At 38.9% G+C, this 21,259-nt stretch overlaps 1 protein-coding gene across 2 annotated transcripts in view; it reads left to right on the top strand.

Annotated features, from left to right (window-relative positions):
- Positions 1 to 1,633: 1,633 nt before the first annotated feature.
- Positions 1,634 to 21,259, top strand: part of SAMD13 (sterile alpha motif domain containing 13) — a 51,456-nt gene continuing 31,830 nt past the window's right edge. Inside the window, exons 1-2 of one of the 2 annotated variants that reach the window (XM_024565564.4) lie at positions 1,634 to 1,780; positions 6,921 to 7,005. In XM_024565564.4, the coding sequence (XP_024421332.1) occupies positions 1,771 to 1,780; positions 6,921 to 7,005 (95 nt within the window). In that variant the 5' untranslated portion in view covers positions 1,634 to 1,770. Of the gene's footprint in view, positions 1,781 to 5,431; positions 5,550 to 6,920; positions 7,006 to 21,259 lie in introns of those variants that run through there. The other variant, XM_024565565.4, reaches the window with a different exon arrangement.

Genomic DNA, 21,259 nt, shown 5'->3' on the forward strand with positions numbered 1-21,259 from the left:
CCCCAGTTCCTGCCTGGTGTCACTGTCTAACTCCTTACCTCCCCCTGCCCGTCTCTGCTGCCTTTCCTTTTTCCTCTCCACCTGATCTTCTACTACCTCTCCTAAGTAATTGACTCTCAAAGTTCCATGCTATACAGGATATCCAAATCCACACTCCCAAATGCCACTTTGCCATTCATATACACATGTCCAACATCAAACTAGTCATTTTCCTCCAAACCATGTTTTTCTGTCAGTTGTACCTATTTATGTAAATGACAACATCATCCACTTAATCTAAAAATGACAACCCTCTTTGATTCTCTAGTCCTCTTTCCCCACATCCAATTGACTGCACTGCTCTGTCCATTTTTCCCTCTGAAGTGTCTCATAACTGCTTCCTTTGTGTCCCTGTACTTCAAGCTATCATTACCCAGAACTTAGAATATTGTCACAGCCTCCGAACTGGTACTTTCACTTCAATTTATCTTTCGATGCTTCCACAAAAGGAGTTTCTGCAGATAATAATAGTATAAGTAAATAATATTATTTATACTTAGTATAGTTCCTGGCTTATAATAAGTATAAACAATATTTACATACTACAATAATATTAATATACTTTGAATTTTATTTATTTAATTAATAATAAATAATAATAATTACACTATACAAAGTGCTTTCCACGTCCTTTAATCCACACAGCCACATCATAAAGTGGGAGCTATTATTTAAATCTTAAAGATGAGGTTTGGGAGGTTAAATAACTTACCGAAGATCACAGAGGTAGCTCTGAAGTGACACCACCAAATTCCGGGTCCATCTGGCTTCTAAAACTTGTTTGTTTTTGTTTTAAAAAATATGTACACAACTTTTGCTATGGCCTCTAGACTAATCACAATGTTCTATTCAGTCTATCCTTACCCCACCTGCCTTTCCCTTCCCACTCTATTCTTCCAATCCACAGGTTCTTCTTTTGGTTTTACTTACATCCTTATTTAACAAGGACTTATTCCTCAGCTATTTCAAGAAAGTCCTTCACAGCAGGTTCCTCTTCTTTCACCTCCCCACCACATCAGTCTGCAGCTCCTCCCTCCCTCCCCCCAAGAGAGGGTTCTGGAAGGAAATGGAATGTGAGTGGGTCCAACCTTGGTAGATGCTAACAAAAAAGAAACACCTGCATCTTGAGTTTTTCTCTGCCTCTTTGTTGCTTGATGGTTCTGTATACTAAATCAGACACCGTACAGTGTCCCACAAATGTAAGGTGCAATGATTTGCCCTCCCGCTGCATATCCGGGGCTTCAATTCAGTTCTCTGTAACAGCATTGGTGTCTCCAGCAGGAATGCCACGTGTGCGCTGGGGGTGAAAGAATAAGTAAGGCCCTAAATAACATAAACTTGGCCTGGGAAATCGCTTTCTCATTACTGCCAAAACCCGCTGAATAAAACGTGGTTTTCGTCTGGAACTCCCCATTATAAAAGTCTTTCTAGGAGTGTTCCCCTCCCCCAGTCCCTGGGGGATTTAAGTTCTTAAAACTGTCCTCCCTTACATTCACAAGGCCCCTTCTCCAGGCTATTCCCATCACTTCACTCCCTGGCCTTCCCGGTTCCGGGGGCCCCGCAGCCGACCCCCGCCCCGCCCCGCCCCGCCCCGCCCCGCCCCGCCCCGCCCCGCCAGCCCGGAGAGGACTACAAGTCCCGGCGTGCCGCGCGCGCCCCGCCGGCCGCTCCGGGGCTGGGTGCTCAGCGTCCGACGGTCTCTGCGCCGGGTAGACCCTCCCGGCAACGGCCATGCGGAGAGGTGAGTGATCCACTAGTGCTGCGAGTGCTGTGGGAACGCCCCCACGCTACCCCCTCTCCAGGGTGAAAGGAAACGAAGAAAATCCCAATAAAAACCCTCCCTCGTCTCTGCTGTGTGTCTGGTGCCTCTTCAGCTTGTTGCACCCACGAGCGTGTCACCCTGGAGTGGAACTGGGGGCAGAAGCGTGCCCGGCCGGCGGAGGCTGCGGAGTAGAGTTCGCGGGATGGAGCCGGGGGTGGCGCGGCTCGGCTGGGACCACGCTCCCGTTCCAAAGACAGGCTGCCCCGGGGGACCCCCAAACTCAAAACGAACCGTTCGTTCTTGAAAGTCTTGACCAGAAACTTTTCCCTCTGTCGCCGGTGCCACAAGCGACTCTTGGCTTTCGGAGGGCGCCGCGGGTCCAAGAGGCTTTCTGGCGTCCTCTCTCCTGCCCTCTGACCTGCACCCAGCGCCCCGTCTCCAGGCCACTCCTCACTTTCCCTTGAGCCGCTTTTGGGGACCGCTGAACTCTGCCATGCCCTCGGGAGACTTTCGAGATTTGTTCAGCAGCCATATGGACCCAGGTCTGCGCTGTGGTGTGGGCTGGACACTCGAGGGCCGATTCGGGCGGGAAGCAGGAGCGGTGGTACCTGTGGAATGTCACTGGCTTTCTGGGCAAGGCTGCTCTCTCTGGGGATGACTCCTGATCAATAAAAGAAGCGTGAGGGAGGCGCCCCGTTTCGGTCCCTTTCTGACCCATCCCCCCCACCTCATCTGAGCCCCTTCCCAAGTGTGCTCAAAAGTTCTGCTCCAGAATCCCAACACGAGGACCAACGGAGGTATTTTAGCACTGTCCGTAGTAGCCTGGATCGGAGGGTCTTGTTTGTTTGCATCTCTCACACCCTATACTACCACACATCATGGACACTACACATTCTGCAAACATACACACATTACACACACCACAAACAGGTGCAACAGCCGCACACACTGACGTAGCCTAAAATTACGCTCCTCACACACATTGCACACACATCTGAGAGGGGACCCAAAAGCCAGAATTATGAAAAATTGTGAATTTATTCTTACATGTTTAAACTTCAGTCACCTTCAAAGTGCTCTCCATTTGATGCAGTACACCTATCCAGACTTCCATGGCTCAAAATAGTTTTGAACTCTTCAATTTTGATGCCACTTAGTGCTTTTGCCATCTTTTTTGTTTCACCTCTTCCACATCAGCAAAGCATTTACCTTTGAGGACTTTTTTTCTTCTGGGGAAACAAAAAAGAAGTCACTCTGACCTGGTGAATAGGGAGGGTGGGGCCTGGGAGTCACACCATTTTTGGTCAAAAACTACTGAACACAGTGCAGTGTGGACAGGTACGCTCATAAATCACCCATCATGAACTGGGCAAATGCCTTGAAAGAGTCTTGAAAAAAATTACTGAAGCCAAATGCAGCCTCTCACAACAATGCCTGATGGTGCACTGATGCAGATGGGCTCCTAGAACAGGCACCTAGCTGGGGAAGCCTGTGCTGCAAGGGGCCCACCCTCCAGAAGATAATTCCAAGTCGGATTTTTTTTTTTTTGGTCCCCACCTTGTGCATTACACCATTTGTGCTATACACCACAAACACCATACACAGTACATACATATCATTTTTATTAGCAGAAAAGAAGGTTAATATTAGTTTGTTGAAGGGAGTGGAGAGGAAGTGGGTGAGCACTAGTATATATACTTATACCCACAAATGTCATTTTATTCCAAAGTTAGAAACCAGTTCATGGGTGAAACCTCCTAGTGTCAGAATTTAGAATGCCTTTGTGGCTCATTATTTATGAAATGGGATTATTTCCTATAACTTATAAACCCTTACTCTCATCTCAGGCAAACTTTGATCACAGCAGGCAAGACGGGAGGGGATGTTCTCTTCTATATGTAGGAAGAAATTCTTGGAGAATCTTCACAGAATCCTTCTTCCCGTGATTGTGTCTAAGGAAGAGTTGGGTGTGACCACGTTTTCATTGCCCCTCCTTTCAAGAGTAGAGCTGACTCTGCTTTTGCTCTGAGGAGGGGCGTGATAGTACTGTCAAGCCACCTTCCTTGCCCCCAGGACTCACAGCCCTCCCCTGTTCCATTTGAGTTTAGTTGAAGAACAGTTCAAGAATTTCAGATCAATTCCAAAAGCATTATAAAATCTGTTGGTGAAAGAGCTCTGTATCTCCAGAGGAGTTCATCATTTTGATCAGCGATGGTGAGAGACCCACCTATTTGACCCTTGCTCAATAAATTATGCTCGGAAATACATGAACACTTGGAAGTGTCACACAAATCATTGCTTGCTTTTTCAAGGGGGCAATGGCAAGGATGGCAGGAGAGAAACCTTGCTCAGCAATGATTTTTCAAGAAGTTCAAAATTTCTGATATCATTCCTGGAATAAGTAAGAGAAAAAAACATTCAGTTTGCAAATTTAGATCATAGCTCCTGATCTAGTGACCTTAAACAATTCTAAGGGAAAGGGTGACCCACAGATTTCTCCTCAATTCTGCCTGAAATCTAAACAGTATTGCAGCAGCAGATGACTTTTTCTAGGACCCTTCTGGGGAACTTGTGTTCTCTGCCCTGTCTTGAGTGGTTTTGTTCATGTCTTGGCCTACGAGTGTCCCCATGTTGGCAGCTATGTGGTTCATGTGTCTGCAGTATGTTTGTGGAATGGGAATGTTTGTCTCCAGCCTTGTGTCCAGCCAAGCAAGAAAACTGTGAGACTGATCAGGGTAACTTCACCGAAAGACCATGCCCAGTCTCCGCTCCACCTCCCAATTTCCTGAATTTGGATTTAGGATGGTGGAAGATACTATGAATTTGAGGGTTGGCATAATGTCTTCTTTTTCATATATAATTAATAAAGTACCAGGTGCTCATAGATAATAAGCATGAATTGAATGTATGGAATTATGCTTTTCTCTGCAGCTGGGATACACAGTTAAAATTAAACCTCCCAGAACTAATTGTTTTGGAGAATAAAGTTTGCTTCATTTTTAATTTTTGCTAACTTCATCTGGTAGGATGAATACCAAAATAAAAGAATGTGGGTGTTCGGAGAGCTGGTCATCTACTTTGCATCCTCTGAAATATGTTATTTCCTGCATAATGAAGTAAAAGGATTTTCTGCTGGGCAGTGCTTTCCTTATCCTCACAAAGAGATTGCTTAAAAGCCAGCCCTGGGAACTTTGTATACAAGTCTCTATTAGGAAAAAAGAGAAACGCTGGACTGCAGCTTCTGCGTGTTCACTGGTTATAGTGCATAAGCACTAGGTTCTTTCTCTTCTTTTATGTTTTTTCTCCCACTGGGGAGAAAAAGAGTTTGAAGCATGACATTCATGTTCAGAACAATAGCAAACATGCAGCAACCATGCAGGGGAGGGCGAAAATGAGCTACTGATGCAGCTTGTTTTTCTTTGTGCAGGAGAGGTGTAGGGAGAATTGTGCAGTTCTTGTACTCGGGATTCATTCACTTCCACTAATTGGGCTGAAGGTAGTTTGCAAAAGTGAACGGGCACACTGTAGCTTTAAAAAGTCAGCCATGAACCAGAAGGCAGTTGGTGCAGCTTGTGTGTGATTCCTAACGTCATGTTGGCTCAGAGCCAGCCTGGTTTTATTTCACTGTGTCAAATTGTACCTCCTTATTGAATTCCTTTGCCAGCCTACTTTGTGAAAGAAAACATTGGGGTTTCTTTGGCTGTTCTTGATAAGCCTATAAAAAATGACATGTTTTAGTTGCTTCTAGGTAGGTTTTCTTTTTACTCTTCCACAAAAAAAAAAAAGAAAATAATAATAATAAGACAATGTAGTGTGGTGTTAGAGAGTATCATTGTGAGTGTTTTGTTTTGTTTTGTTTTCTGAGATGCCTAGAAAATGGTGAATATGCTAACAGTTTCCAACTGAAGTGAAATCATTCTTTTGGCATGGAGCAGCAGCACTATCTTCTGTCTCCTCTGTGACGGTGTGTGAATGTATGTTAATGCCTATATGTATACGCGATGCTGGGTTTCTCTGTGAATGCTCTCAGTGCTTTAGCGACTGGAAGTTTGTGTGTGTGTGTGTGTGTGTGTGTGTGTGTGTGAGGAGTGAAGATTATCCCACACTTACAGTATTATTTGTTAATCATCTACTTCTCTAACAGTGATAAAATCTTGTGAATATACTAAATGGTGCACTTGTCGTGTCAGAGTAATCCCTAGAGGGAGGGGTGCCGAAGTATAAAGTGATTTGAGAGGAAATGTATTTAATTTATGGCTTCAGCTGTAGAAGAGCAAGCACGTTTCAGAAATAGTTTCTTTTTTTTTTAAGCAGTTTTGTTCATAGCTTTTTCATCTTGCTAATTGCATATTAGTTGCGGAGGGTTTTTATTTTTTCACAGTGCTCATCCTACTAAACAAAAAGACAAAGTGATGGATGCTATTATATCTCCTTGAATGTTCTGGTGATTTTTACATAAATCTAATTAGCTGCCTACCCTCTCTCACACACATCCTAGCACCACCTTTCCGTGCTAAAGGCTATCTGACATTTTTGTGAGCTTCCAGTGTTATCAAAGCGTGGCCATCTCACGGTTTGTGAGGCTTTCCCTGAGAGTGTGTGAGGTAGGGGGATACTTGCTAACAAAAGCTTTAAGTGCTCTTTGGCATTGTTACGAAAAAAATATAGAAAGAGAGGGAATGAACAAAAAAAAAACCCAACCAAATGCAATAAGAAAAAAGAAACACAGCCCATGGTGGAAAGGGGCAGGGAAAGGGGGATTGTTTTTCTCCACTTTGCCTCAATTTGTGAGTTGCAGTGTCTTAAGTGAGAGCTTGCACCCAGAGGAAGCTGTGCCAGTTCACACAGAACTTGTTTTGAACAAGGATTCAATTTCATTTGCAAATGCTTATTGTCAAGGCAGGGAGTGCCAGTACAGAGGAAAGCACCCCTATCCGTCTCCTCCAGTGCTTTAGGTTTAATCACATCTCTCCAATCGCTGAGGGAACTGGAGATTTAAACAAACATACGTGAACTGGTGTGAAGCTGTAAAAGGAACCATTATGTTTCCGATTCAGAATATATATTCGTCTCTCACTTTCTAAGAATTAAACACAAGCTTTTCTCCCTTATTAATTAGTTGCTGAAGTAAAGGAACCCTGCAGCCTTCCCATGCTATCTGTTGACATGGAAAACAAGGAAAATGGCTCTGTCGGTGTAAAAAAGTAAGTGAAACTGGCTTGTGAGTTTTGCTTCTGCAAACAGAGGGACTTGGTTTCTATTTTTATACTTCTTGCTTATCTCCTACAAGGCACTGTTTGGGCTCATCTTGTCCTGGTTGGTCTGCACTGGCCACCAGCCTCCTTTCTCACCCTTAACCCCAGTTGCCTTTTTCCATATTCCATTTCTAAGACAGATGACTCAGACATCAAACTGTGCAAAAAGGGTTAGTGGATCAAGCTTTGGAACAGGGATGGTTCAGGATTTCAGCCCTGCATTCTCTGTATAAAAATTTTAAAAAACCATCAAGCAGACATACTCTGCTTTCCAAGCCCATAGGCTACAAGGGGGGGACAGAAAATAGAGTTCAGATCTTTTAAATAAAATCACCTCTCTCAAAACTGAGAGCTATAATGAAGGAAAAAAGCTTCAGTGAGAATACTAAGTTTTACCAACTTTCCTGTGCTAATTTTATGAACTTTTCTTTGAATGTGGAAGATGTCAGTGCATACCGTAGCATTCTATTTTAACGTCTGTTCTCACATTTGACATGTCTGATTGTATTTATTGTGAGTTATATGCTTGATGTTTTTTACATAGGAAAATTCAGTTGCATTATGTAGCATATTCTGAAGCAGAACAAAAAGTTAACTCACAAAGATATCTGAGTATCTGAAAAAATTATATATTCTCCTTTAGGAGTTTTATTGAAGATAATAACCAGTTTGATTACAAGGATAAAGTTCCAAAGTGATGTTATCTGTTTCATTTCCTTCCATGTCATTTATTTTAAAACTGCCTTCAACTTGAGCTTTGGAGGGAGCTAATTAAATGCAGTCCGTAGAAGGTGTGATGTCTGAACGAGGAACACTGTGCTGTATGTGTTCGCAAACAGAAGGCATGTTGTCCATTACAGTTACATTAAACTTAATAAAATCTGCTTTTTAGAATTCTCAGATAATTTATATGAGTGCCGCAACGCCGTCCTTATTCCCATCCCTGAAGTTCGGGGTAGGTAGATGTAGGAGAAACGGAAGGCACAGCTCTTTAGTGCGTGCGTTACAGCAGCGCTGTGCCACGGGGCTTGAGCGTCCACGGCAGAGTTCTGTTCTGTGCTGTCCGGAATGTAGCCGCTAGCCACGTGTGGCTGTCAAAAACATGAAATGTGACTAGGGTAACTGATGAGCTGAACTTTTAATTTTATTCAATTTTAATCAATTTTAAGAGTTAACAGCTTTACTGAAATATAATTGTATATAATAAACTTACATGTGTTTAAAATGTGAAATTCGATAGGTTTTGACAGCTGTATACACCCATGAAACCATTACAATTAAGATAACGAATATACCCATCACCTCCAAAGTTTCCTCATAGTCCTTTGTATTCTCCACCTCCCACCCCTCCTCCCTTCCCTGCCTGTGTATTCCCAGGCAACCACTTATGTGTTACTATAGATTAGTTTGCTTTTTCTACAATTTTACACAAATGGAATTATTCAGAAAGTACTTTTTTTTCAGCGGGGAGGGGGTCTAGTTTCATTCACCCAGAATGATTAACGTGGGATTCATTCATGTCATAGTGAGTACTGAGAGTTCATTACTTTTTATTGCTGAGTAATATTTCATTGTGTGGATATGTAATAATTTGTTCATTATTTATCCATACACTTGTTGGTAGACTTGGGTTGTTTACATTTTTTAGGTATTAGAAGTAAAGGTGCTTTGACCATTTGTGTACAGGTCTATGTGTGGACATATGCTTTTATTTCTCTTGGATAAATATTTAGGAGTGGGATGACTGGGCTGTGTGGTAGGTGTAAATTTAACATTTTAAGAAACTGCCAAACTATTTTCTAAAGTGGTTGTCCTATTTTACATTTCCACCCGCAGTGCGTGAGCATTCCAGTTCTCTATCCTCATGAACATAATTTGAAAATATTTTCTTATACTATGTGATTTGACTTTTCATTCCCTCTTTAGTGTCTTTCAAAGTGTAGAAGATTTTCATTTTGATGCAGTCCAGTTTATCAATTTTTAAATTTTATCGATAGTGTTTTTAGTGTCACATCTAAGAAATATTTGCCTAACCCAAGGTCACAAATATTTTCTCTTATGATTTCTTAGGTGCAGGCCTATGATTTTTTTCATTAATTTTTGTGTACAGTATGAGATGAGGATAACAGCATTTATGTTGATGGTGGTGGTGGTTTTGTTGCCTGTGGATATCCAGTTATTCTAGCATTTATTGAATTGTTTGTTGAAAAATTGATTGATCATATATGTGTGAATCTATTTCTGGAGTCACTATTTTATTCCATTGATACTTTTGTATACATGCCAATACAACACTATTTTGTTAACTATAGCTTTATAATAGATCTTAACATCAGTTTGTGCTATCCATCCAACTTTGTTCTTTCTCAAACTTGTTTCGCCTCTCCTAGGTCCTTTGCATTTTCATATGAACTTTAGAATCAGGTTGTCAATTTCCACCCACAAAAAAAATGCCTACTGGTGATTTGATTGTCATTGCATTGAATTATATCAATTGAGGGAGAACTGACATTTTTAACAACATTGTATTTTCCAACTCATTAACACAGCATTTCTCTCCATTTAGTTAGGTCTTCTTTAATTTCTCTCAGCACTGTTTTGTTGTTTTCAATGTGCAGGTTTTGTACACCCCTACATATTTCATATTTTTATTCTGTGATAAATGGTGTTGCTTTTTAAGTTTTAATTTTTAATTGCTTGTTGCTACTCTCTAGAAACACAGTGGATTCTTTTATATCTACCTTGTATCCTACAACCTTGCTAAACTCACTTAAAGCTTCTAGTAGGTCTTTGGTATTTAACATAGACAATTATGTCTTATGAGTAAAGAAAGTTTTACTTACCAATGTGGATGCCTTTTATTTCTCTTTCCTACCTTATTACAAGCGATAAGACCTCCAATGAAAAGCTGAATAGAATTGGTGACATTACACATCCTAGTTTTGTTCCCTGATCTAAAGAGAAAACACTTAATCTTTTTCTTATCTTTCTTCTTCTGTACATAATGTCTCTTTTTTTCCTGTCTGCTTCTACTTTTCCTCTGTCATTAATTTTTAAGCAGTTTGATTATGAGATTCGGTGTAGTTTTTGTCATCTTTCTGGTGTTTGAAATTGATTTTGGTTTTCTTTTTTGGGGATCTGTGCCTTAGTTTTCACCAAATTTGAAAGTTTTTCAGCCATTACTTTTCAATTTTTTTGGTTTCCCCTCACTTCTCCTTTGGGGACTTCCATTATCGGTATACTTGATCACTCGATACTGTCCTACAATTCACTAATGCCTGTTAATATTTTTTCGTCTTTTATCTCTGTGTTTCACTTTGGATAGTTTCTTTGGCTTCCCTTCAAGTTCATTAATTTTTTTTCTGAAATGTATAATCTCTTGTTAATCCCACCCAATACATTTTTCACTTCAGACAATGTAGTTTCCCTCTCTAGTGTGAAACTTGGATTATTTTTTTATATTTTCCACGTCTCTACTTAACATGTTCAGTCTTCCCTCTAGCTTCTGAGCAGATGAAATACAGTCATAATAAAATTTTCAATGTACTTGTCTACTTATTCTGTCATTTCTCAATCGTTTTCGGTTGATTGATTTCTCTTCTCATTATGGGTTTTATTTTTCTGCTTTGCATGCCTGGTAATTTTTGTTATTCAAACTACATTAAATTACACTTGACATCCGTAGTATATTAGTTGCAGGTGTACAACACAGTGATTCAGCATTTGTTTACCTTACAGTGTGGTCACCACACTGAGTCCAGGAACCATCTGTCACCGTCCTAAGTTATTATAATATTATTGACTGTGTTCCCAGTGCTGTGTGCTACATCTCCCTGGCTTATTTATTTTGTAACTGGAAGTTTATACTTCTTACTCCCCGCTACCTCTTTCACCCATCCCTTTACCCCCTCCCTTCTGGCAACCATTCGTTTGTACTGTTTCCATGAATCTGGTTTGTTTTATCCTTTTAGATTCTACATGTAAATGACATTGTATGGTATTTATCTTTCTCTGACTTATTTCACTTAGCATGATACCCTTTAGGTCCATTATGTTGTTTCAAATAGCAAGGTTTCATTATTTTTTATTGCTGAGTAATATTCCATCATATATAAATATATACCATATCTTTATCCATTCAGCTGTCTATAGATACCTAGGTAGCTTCTAAATTTTGGTTATTGTCAATAATTCTGCAATGAACAGAGGGATTCATATCCAGGGTCCCGCAGAAGTAACGCCATTGAGTGGGGTTGGTAGGGTATGTGAATGTCTCGCATGAGGTGGACAACAATTTGAACATTTCCCCTAAAATGGCGTATGGTGTGATTGAGTGTGATATTATTATGTTCCAGAATTACATGCTTATGATTTTGTATTAAAAGATTTTTATGTAATAAAAAGGGGCACTATTTGTGCTGGGCCCTGTATATTATCGAATTCGTGCTCTTGTTATTTTCTTTAGCTAAACACCTAGAAGCAGAATTGCTGGGACATACGGTAGTGATTTTTAATTTTTTGAGGAATCTCCATACTTTTTCCATAGTGGTGTTCCTGGCAATTTTTTATTGAATATTGGTATTGTGAATTTTACCTCATTAGGTGCTAGATATTTTTGTATTCCTATAAATATTTTTGATCTTTGTCCTGAGATGTGCTTACATTACTTGGGAACAAGTAATTTGATTCTGCTAAGTCTTGCTTTTAAGAATAGTTTAGGCTAAGGGTATTTCCCCCCTTTTTTTGAGGTAAGATTCCTCTTTCCACTCTCACCAGTGCTCCTGGATTATGAGGTTTTCCTCTCTGCGGATGAAAACAGGCACTATTCCCACTCCTGCATTATCTTCAAGGATTGTTCTGCTTCCTGTGGACGGTGTTTCTCCAGCCTCAGTTAACTCCTTTGCCTGTGTGTGATGATCAGTACTCTGTTAAGTACTTGAGATCTTCAGATCACCAGAGTTCTCTCTGTGTAGCTGTTTTTTCTCCAGGACTGTGCCCTGTGCACAGCCTAAAATCTTTCTCCAGGTCGTAGCTAGACAGCGTTTCCCTTGCTCGTTTCCCATCCCTGAGGGATCAGTTTTTTTATTGCCTATGTCCAATGACATAGATAGAGTGCCATTCTTGCATATATTTTGTCTATTTTTTTAGTCGTTTTAGGCAGAAGAGTAAATCTGGCCCCTGTTACTCCATCTTAGCCAGAAATAGAAGTTCCAGTTCATTTATATAGCCACAAGTGATTAGTGGTTAACCTACTGGACAGGGCAGAGTAAGATTATAATGCAGAATCACCAAAGGCATAAAACAGTCTTAAGGTTATTTCTGAGATATACCAAAATCAGGGCTTACATTTTGCTTTCCATTTTTCTTTCTAGGTATGGAAAATATAGTTGCTTTACTGGGAATGGAACTATTACAAAAGGGTCATTTCCCAAGAAGTCTAAGATAATAGCCCTATTCACTGGCTCCATGCTTCTGATCAGAGCTTTCGTTTTACAAGGCTGCTATTTATGGAGTTCCTTCTGTGTGTCTAGCACTTTGTGTAAACCTTGTTAGTTCTATTTTGAGGTGTGTTATTATTCCCATTTTATAGCTGAGAAAACCAAAGCTCCAGAATATTAAAGGCCTTCTAAGATTTCACAGCTACTAAATGGTCAGGCTGGGTTTCAGATTTAAGGCTGGCTCTGCAGCCCAGCTCCTTTCTTCTGCACTGCAGTGCCTCCTTATCAAAAGTGGCCTCCCGTCACCTCTACTACAAACACGGCTCCTGCTGCCCTGAGGCTGCGGAAGCCCGTCTTTTGTTTGTCTTAAAGATTTGGAGATGGGTGCAAACATCTAATAATGTGACCATAATTTAACAAAGGTAGGACTTTCCTTTCAAAAATAGTATATGAGTACTTCTTATAAGCACAGAATATTTTAATGTCTGTTCTAAGTATACTAGGCCACTTACTTTTCAAAGTTGAGTTTGTGTCACTTGGAGGGCATGTTAAAATGCAGATTGTTGGACATACCTCCAGAGCTTCTAGTTCACTTGGTCTCTGATGGGACCTGGGAACTTGCATTTCTCACATGTTCTGTGGTGTTATTGATGCTGATGTCCTGAGAACAATTGCACTAGGTCAAGATTTTCCAGGTTATGCACTGTTGACATTTTGGGCCAGATAATTCTTTGTTGCAGTTTGGGGGGTTGTCCTGTGCATTGTAGGATGTTTAGCACTGTCCTGGTGTCTACCACCAGATGCTAGTACTACACCCGCTCTGATCATGACAATCAAAAATGTCTCCAGCACTGGCCAGGTGGCTCAGTTGATTGGAGAGTTACCCCATACACCAAAAGGTCATGGGTTGGATTCAGGGCACATACGTAGGTTGCAGGTTTGATCCCTGGTCAGAGCGAATATGGGAGGCAACCAGTTGATGTTTCTCTCTCTCTTTCTCTCTCTCTCTCCTTCCCTCCCTGTCTCTCACCTTTCCTTTTCTCTAAAATAAGTAAAAACATACTTGGGTGAGGATTTTTCAAAAATGTCTCCAAACATTGCCAAATAAATGTCCTCAATTGAGAACCACTCGAAGCTAAGCTCTGCATGAGGAATATGTAACAGGGTGGCTTGTAGGTATCAGGACTAGTTTATATATTTATATTTGTCATTTGTGCTTAAGACTCTAAAAAGACCATGAATTTCACTCTGGTGCTTCCCCTGCCTTCTTTCTTCTGCCTCTTGCTTTATGTAGAAGAGGAGGGGAAGTAAAGAGAGGAAGGATAAAGTGAATGGTAAAATGTAAACATTTGAAGGAATCCAAGTGATGGGTATATGGGATTTTTGTACTACTCTTGCAACTTTTCAGCTTAAGTCTGAAATTATGTTTTTAAAATCTAGCCAGTTCATTAGTTGAAAGAGAACTCCTAGCCCAGATTTGGACACCAGGGAGAACTTGAGCATGACATTGAAAAGCACTGGACAGAGCTTCCAACTTAGTCAAGTCAGGTTCTGAAGACGGGTTTGACCTGGCGTTTGTTGCTTAACTAACAGAAAAATAATTACCAAGTAAATCACTTAATTTCTCTCAGACTTGGTCCTATTGACTGTAAAATACAGTAGTAATGGAGGGTTGTGAGGATGAAAAGAAGGCACTTGCAGACAGTAGAGTGGTATAGTAGTGATAGTCTTTGTATTCCATTCACAGAGCACCAGAATGCCAATGTGAGGCATGCATTCTGCTAATTGTCTTCACAAACGTATTTCCTTTAATCCTTGCCACATTAGATACGGTAAATATTATTGCAGTCTTTTTTCCAAGAAAACAAATTGGGTCTCAGAGACAACTGCTACCTTGACAATATTAAACAAACATCCCGTTGGACTTGCCTCCCTCTCTTCATTCATTTATTCTTCCCTCCTGGTCTCGACACACACAGAACTGTTAGATGGCTAATCACGACCCTTGTTTAGATCTCTATTACTCTGAATATTATAAATCAATATGATTTAGCATGATAATCACCAAGGCCTAGATCTTCTTGAACACATTCTGAAATACAGAAGTAAGTAAATTGTACACTTAATTCTATGTTCAGGGTCTTCAACAGTAATGACCAACAAATCAATAAGAAAAGTATAAACAGAAAAATGCCATAGAAAAATGGCAAAAATGAGCAAACATTCCACAGAAGAGGAAATATATATGGCAAATTAATATATGAAGAGGTGTTCAGTATCATTAATGACCAGGAAAATTTCTATCAATATCACAGTAATATGCACATTGATTTGGCTAAAATTTTAACATCTGACTATACCAATCATGAGGATATGGATTTGTAGGATACAGCACTGATGAAAGTTTAAATTTGTACAGCAACTTTGGAAAACAATTTGGCATATCTTCAAGTGTGAAACAATTAAGTATTTTATAATTCAGTAATTCTATTTCTGGATACATAGCAGTGCTGCCCAATAAAAATAACACTTGAGCCACATAAGTATTTTAAAATTTTCTAGTGGTCATATTTAACAGATGAAATTAATTTTAATATACTTTATATTTTACTCAAAATATCCAAAATGTTATGGTAATATGTTACCTATATAGCATACTATTAATGAAATAATTTACATTTTTATACTAAATTTTCTTTTTTCTTCTTTTTTTAAATTATATTTTATTGATTGTGCTATTACAGTTGTCCCAGTTTTTCTCTTTTTGATCCCCTCCACCCAGCACCCCACCCCACTAAGGCAATCCCCACACTATTGCTCATATCCATGGGTCATGCATATAAGTTCTTTACCTACTCCATTTCCTGTACTGTACTTTACATACCCATGGCTATTCTACCTATTTCTACTTCTTAATTTCCACATCTTTTCACCCATTCCCCCATGCTCTACTCCCATCTGGAAACTGTCAAAAACTATCCATATCCATGATTTTGTCTCTGTTCTTCTTATTTGCTTATTTGTTTTTTAGATTTAATTGTTGATAGATATGTATTTATTGCTATTTTATTGTTCATAGTTTTGATCTCCTTTTTCTTAAATAAATCCCTTTAACATTTCATATAATAATAGTTTGGTGATGATGAACTCCTTTAGTTATTTCTTGTCTAGGAAGCTCTTCTGCCCTTCAATTCTAAATGATATGTTTCTGGGTAGAGCAATCTTGGCTGTAGGTCCCTGATTTTCATGATTTTGAATATTTATAAACAATCCCTTCTAGCCTGCAAAGTTTCTTTCAAGAAATCAGCTGACAGTCTTATGGGAACTCCCTTTTAGGTAACTAACTGCTTTTCTGTTGCTGGTTTTAAGATTCTCTTTTTATCTCTAACCTTTGACATTTTAATTATGATGAGTCTGGGAGTGGGCCTCTTTGCATCCATCTTGTTTGGGACTCTCTGTGCTTTCGGGACTTGCATGTCTATTTCCTTCACCAAATTAGGGAAGTTTTCTTTCATTATTTTTTCAAATAGATTTCCAAGTTCTTGCTCTTTCTCTTCTCTTTCTGGCAACCCTAGGATGTGAATGGTGGAACACTTGAAATTGTCCCAGACGCTACTCACACTATCCTTATTTTTCTTTTGGATTCTTTTTTCTTTTTGTTGTTCTGATTGGTTGTTTTTTGCTGCTTATGTTCCAAGTCGTTGATTTGATTCTTGGCTTCATCCACTCTACTGTTGTTTCCCTGTAAATTTTTCTTTATTTCAATTAGTTTATCCTTCATTTCTGACTGGACCTTTTTTATGCTGTTGAGGTTCTCACTAAGTTCCTTTAGCATGATTATAACCAGTATTTTGAACTCTGCATCTGATAGATTGCTTCTCTCCATTTTGTTTAGTTCTTTTTCTGTACTTTTGATCTATTCTTTCATTCATACCATGTTTCTTTGTCTCATTTTGGCAGCCTCCCTGTGTTTGTTTCTATGTATTAGGTAGAGCTGCTTTGACTCTGTGTCTTGGTAGTGTGGCCTAATATAGTAGGTGTCCTGTAGGGTCCTGTGACACAGCCTCCCCTATCACCCAAGCTGGGTCCTTGAGGTGTGTCCTTCATGTGGGCTGAGTACACTCTCCTCTTTAGTTGAGACTTGATTACTATTGGAAGATCAATGGGAGGGATTTACCCAGGTCAGTCAGCTGCAAGGACTGGCTGTGACCTTTGACCAGCAACTTTGCCCTCTGTGGAGGATCAGTGGTGCAGGGGCAAGGTGGTGGTGCTCTGACGTGTTGTATAGCTGTTCCCTGGGTGCATAAGCTCTGTGGTTTCCTGGGTGGTACAAGCCAAAGTCATCGCCCACCTGTGTTCTGCCCGGGGCGACCCTGCCTGAGTTATAAAGCAATCTGAAATGGCTGCTACTTGTGCTGGGCTTGGAGATTCCCAGGGGAAAGCAAGCTGTGAATCTAGGCAGGCTGCTGCTAGTGCTGGGCCTGGGGCCACTTAGCAAGAGGTACAGGGACTGGGGGCTCACTGAGGCTGGCTGTTGCTTGTTTGATGGGATTTAGGAAGATGTGAAACATGAGTCAAGACCAGCCATTCATATGGCAAAGTCACAGTTAACAGCTTGAGTGGGCCCATAAGTTGGGTGGGACAGAGTATCAGAGGATCTCCAGTGTGGGGCAAAGTGTTCGCCGTGTTGATGGAGTCTCAGATATGGCACCTGCCTGCCAGCTCTTTGGTTCTATGGGGAAAAGGTTCAGAAAAGAGACAGTGGCTTCTGCCCACCTTTCTATCTGGGAGAAAGCTGTCCCCCAGCGCCTGCCTTGATGCCAGACACTTCAATTCCTTCCTGTATGCCACTGGTGCCTTTCAAGCTGCTATCCTGGTGCTTGAGTCAGAGGGAGTGAGTCTGATTAAGTCTGTATGTAGGTTCCTTAAGATGAACTGCTTGGGACTCCCAAAGTTTCTTCCACCTACATAATCCCTGCTGGTTTTTGCAGCCAGAAGTTACAGGGACTTATCTTCCTGGCAATGGAACCCTGGGCTAGGGTCCTGGTGTGGGGCTGGGACTCCTTGCTCCCAAGATACCCCTCTCAAATTTTTATCCACCTCACATGGATGTGGGGGCAGCTTGTTGCGCATCTCCACCCCTCCTACCAGTCTGGGTGGATGTGGTTTCTTTAATTCCGTAGTTGTCAGACTTCCATTCAACTTGACATCTGACGGTTCTGAGTGTTGTTTGTTCTATAGTTTAGTTGGAATTTTGATGTCTGTACTAAATTTTCTAAATCTGTTATATATTTTATACTTTGAGCATTGTTCAGTCTGGATGCAAAATTTTCATTAGAAGTATTTGATCTGAATTAGATTTCATAAAATTTACAACTGAAAAAATAGAACACATACTTGCAGTGATTCCAAACTTACTTAAAAGTTCCAATATGAATCAAGTACCAAAAAATTATTTTCTTTTGACATATGCATACACATTAACACAACTATTTCTTCTTTCTATAGAAGATTTTACTTGACTTTGAAGGAAAAGCATTATCAGTTTTAAAACTACTCCTGCCCAAGTTAAACAAATATACTAATACATATGTCAATATTGTTATTATTGAATTCAAAGGGGGTATTGCATACATTTATAAGCAACTATAAGTGTGTCAATATCAATAAATCATTCTTTAATTTAAAAAAATGATTTATGTTAGAAAAATGTGTAAAATTATTTTTATTGTATTGTGTTCTGAAAAGGTTCTGTTTCCACACAAAATTGTGTACCTGTTTAAGTCACAAATTAGCTTTTCCTTGTTTTTATTTTTGGAGTGTCAAATTAGGTCATTTACACATAGTCTGATATCAGTGAGAAAATATAAATTACTCTGACATTTTATTTTGTTTTTATTGAATATTTGGCAAGCGTTTCTTTTGTTTTAATGAAATCTTCAATTGGACTTCACTGTACAATAAATCTTTGCAAAATTCTTCCATGACTTATTCAAGAAGGATTGACAAAGAACACAGATTATTAAATTTATTTTGTTCTATTTCTTTTAAGAGTTACATTATCTGGCATTCATCCACAGCATTTGCAAATATGTACTCAATGATTTAACATCCATATCGATGACACTTTTTAAGAGTCTGTTTTAGAAAACTGAACATGAATATTATATAGTAGAATGAAGCAATAAGGGAACCATAAGTCTCTTGTTTTAAAATTACATTAAATGTAGATTTTTTTCTTTTATACCTAATGTGTGTGAAGTGTCATCCATCGGGATAAAATTTAATTTTTACAAATCTAGCTGAAGTTCTTTGACAGATTTTAAATATTTTAAAATATTTAAACATTGATTTCAATTTTTGAGGCCATAAATTGGCATTATTTCTTCATAAATTTGGGAGTCTTTTGAGACAAAGCATACTCCAAATATTAATTGAGCAGTGTCTTTTATGCTGTACTATTCATCTAAAGCTGGAGAAAAGTAATTGTGTTTTTCAGATTTTGAATCAATTGATATTAGATAATGTTAAACAAATCTTGTATTCCTCACACAGTGTTTTGGTGGCTTGGTTGAAGAAGCTTTCATTTTTTGTGAAGAACCTTTTTAATCTTTTCTCATAACATTCTAACAAATCTGAATATAACCACATATATATCAAAAAATGATTTCCTTTTTTGTTCAAGAAACTGAGCTGTTTATAGCTGGACAAATATATAAGCTCAGATTCTTTTCAAATAACTTCAGAATGTCTCATAGGACATTTAATTTTCCTTTCAAGAGACTAATTTCATCAATCCCTTTTTGATTGAGAAGAAAGTTACCAAATTCACTATATTTACTGAAAATCTCTTAATATTATCAATTTTACTCTACCACAACAAACAGCTTTTCCTTTTGTTCTACTGCAACAAATCGCAATTGCTATTCATCATGCAATGTCCAATATACTTTTAGCTAATCTCCTTCTATCTGTACTGTTCAGTTCCAGTGCTAGTTTCTGCAACTCCTCTCAATCCTGCATCGGTAATATAGCTCCTTTTTAAAATTTTAAAATTCGTTCAAACTTATTTTTAACTAAGACATTTAATTGCATTTAAAATAGAAACAATGCCAACTTAATTTCCAATTACAACATACAAAGATCCTTGTAATTTGTGCTGTCTGCATCAAACACATTATAGCGTTGTATGGGTGCAAAAGAAAAATCATTTGAACTGAATTGATCTGTTGACACCATCTAGATTGGCCATGTATAGGAGAACTTCAATTTAATAATAGTATGCTGAGTGATGCAACAGTTAAGTGAAATGTCCCACCAAAACAAGGAAGTCGTTTTAACAGAAACATATATTATACCAGTTCAAGTTTCCAAATTTAAATTAATTAAAATTAGATGAAATTAAAAATTCAGTTCTTCAGTCAAATTTTAAATGTTCAATAAATACGTGTGACTAGTGGCTGCCATATTGCGCAGGTATATAGCCAATAGCAGCTCGGGAGGATGATGAAGATGAAGATGATGAAGACATGAAGGTGGGTTAAATGTAGTTACTGTCAAGATTCTAGCTTACATTTTGCCTGGTAGATTCATGAGTGTTTATTAAACTTAAAAATAACTAAGTAATTAAGAGTGAGCCATCTTAATAATTTGGAATATATCCTTCTAGACAGTTTCTATACAAATACTCTTGTATTTATCATCTGTCTATCTATCTATCCAGGCATAGAACAATATACACATGTATTCACATGTATTCAAGAATATACATGCATGTATGAGTACATACACAAGAATATACACATATTCAAAGGACTCATAAATAAGCTTTTATGGTATTCTCTTTTGATGGATTTCAGATGTACAGATTTTGAATTAATCATAAACCTTGACATTCTTATCATTGGTCTATGTTTTGCTATGTTGATCCATGTTAGAATTTTTACTAAATTCTAAAAACAGTTCTAGGCATTTTACATGTATATTTATATCTGTACAAATTACAAGTATTCAGTATCATTATTTTGTCATTTACTTAGTCTTACTCTCTTTTTCATCGGTTGGTCTTTTTTTCCTTCTTCCCTTTTCAACAGAAAGTAGTTTATCTCCCAACTACCACTCCCCTTACCCCTCAGTGGAGAAGCCCTGCTGCAATAGAAAGTTCAAAGTAACAGAGTTTAGCAAGAACTTTGAAAAGAAGCTAATTCTTATTAATGCCACGCCTTTTGTTGCATATGTATCTCACTATCTTTCTCTGTCTTTGTATTCAGTATGGTGTTTCATTATGAAAATAATTTATATTTTAGAATATTCCTTTTATAATTAGTAAAGTGATACTTTTCTTAGTAATGAATATTGTAAAGTTCTAAACTGGCTTCAATATTATGCTACTACCTTTTATTATCATTTTTTAATTGTTCAATTACAGTTGTCCCCATTTCCCCCCATTATTCTCCCCTGCCCTACCCACCCCCCACCTCCTACATTCAATTCTCCCCCCCATTGTCTTTGTCCATGGGTCCTTCATACACATTACTTGAATTGACCCTTCCCCTTCTTTCCCCCAGTATTCCCCACCCTCCTCCCCTCTGGTTACTGTCAGTTTGTTCTTTATTTTCATTTCTCTGGTTCTGTTTTGCTTGCTTGTTTGTTTTGTTGATTAGGTTCCACTTATTGGTGAGATCATATGGTATTTGTCTTTCACCGCCTGGCTTATTTCACTCAGCATAATGCTGTCAAGTTCCATCATGTTGTCGTGAAGGGTA

This window comes from Desmodus rotundus, chromosome 3 (assembly GCF_022682495.2).
Source record: "Desmodus rotundus isolate HL8 chromosome 3, HLdesRot8A.1, whole genome shotgun sequence".
Taxonomy (NCBI): Eukaryota; Metazoa; Chordata; class Mammalia; order Chiroptera; family Phyllostomidae; genus Desmodus; species Desmodus rotundus.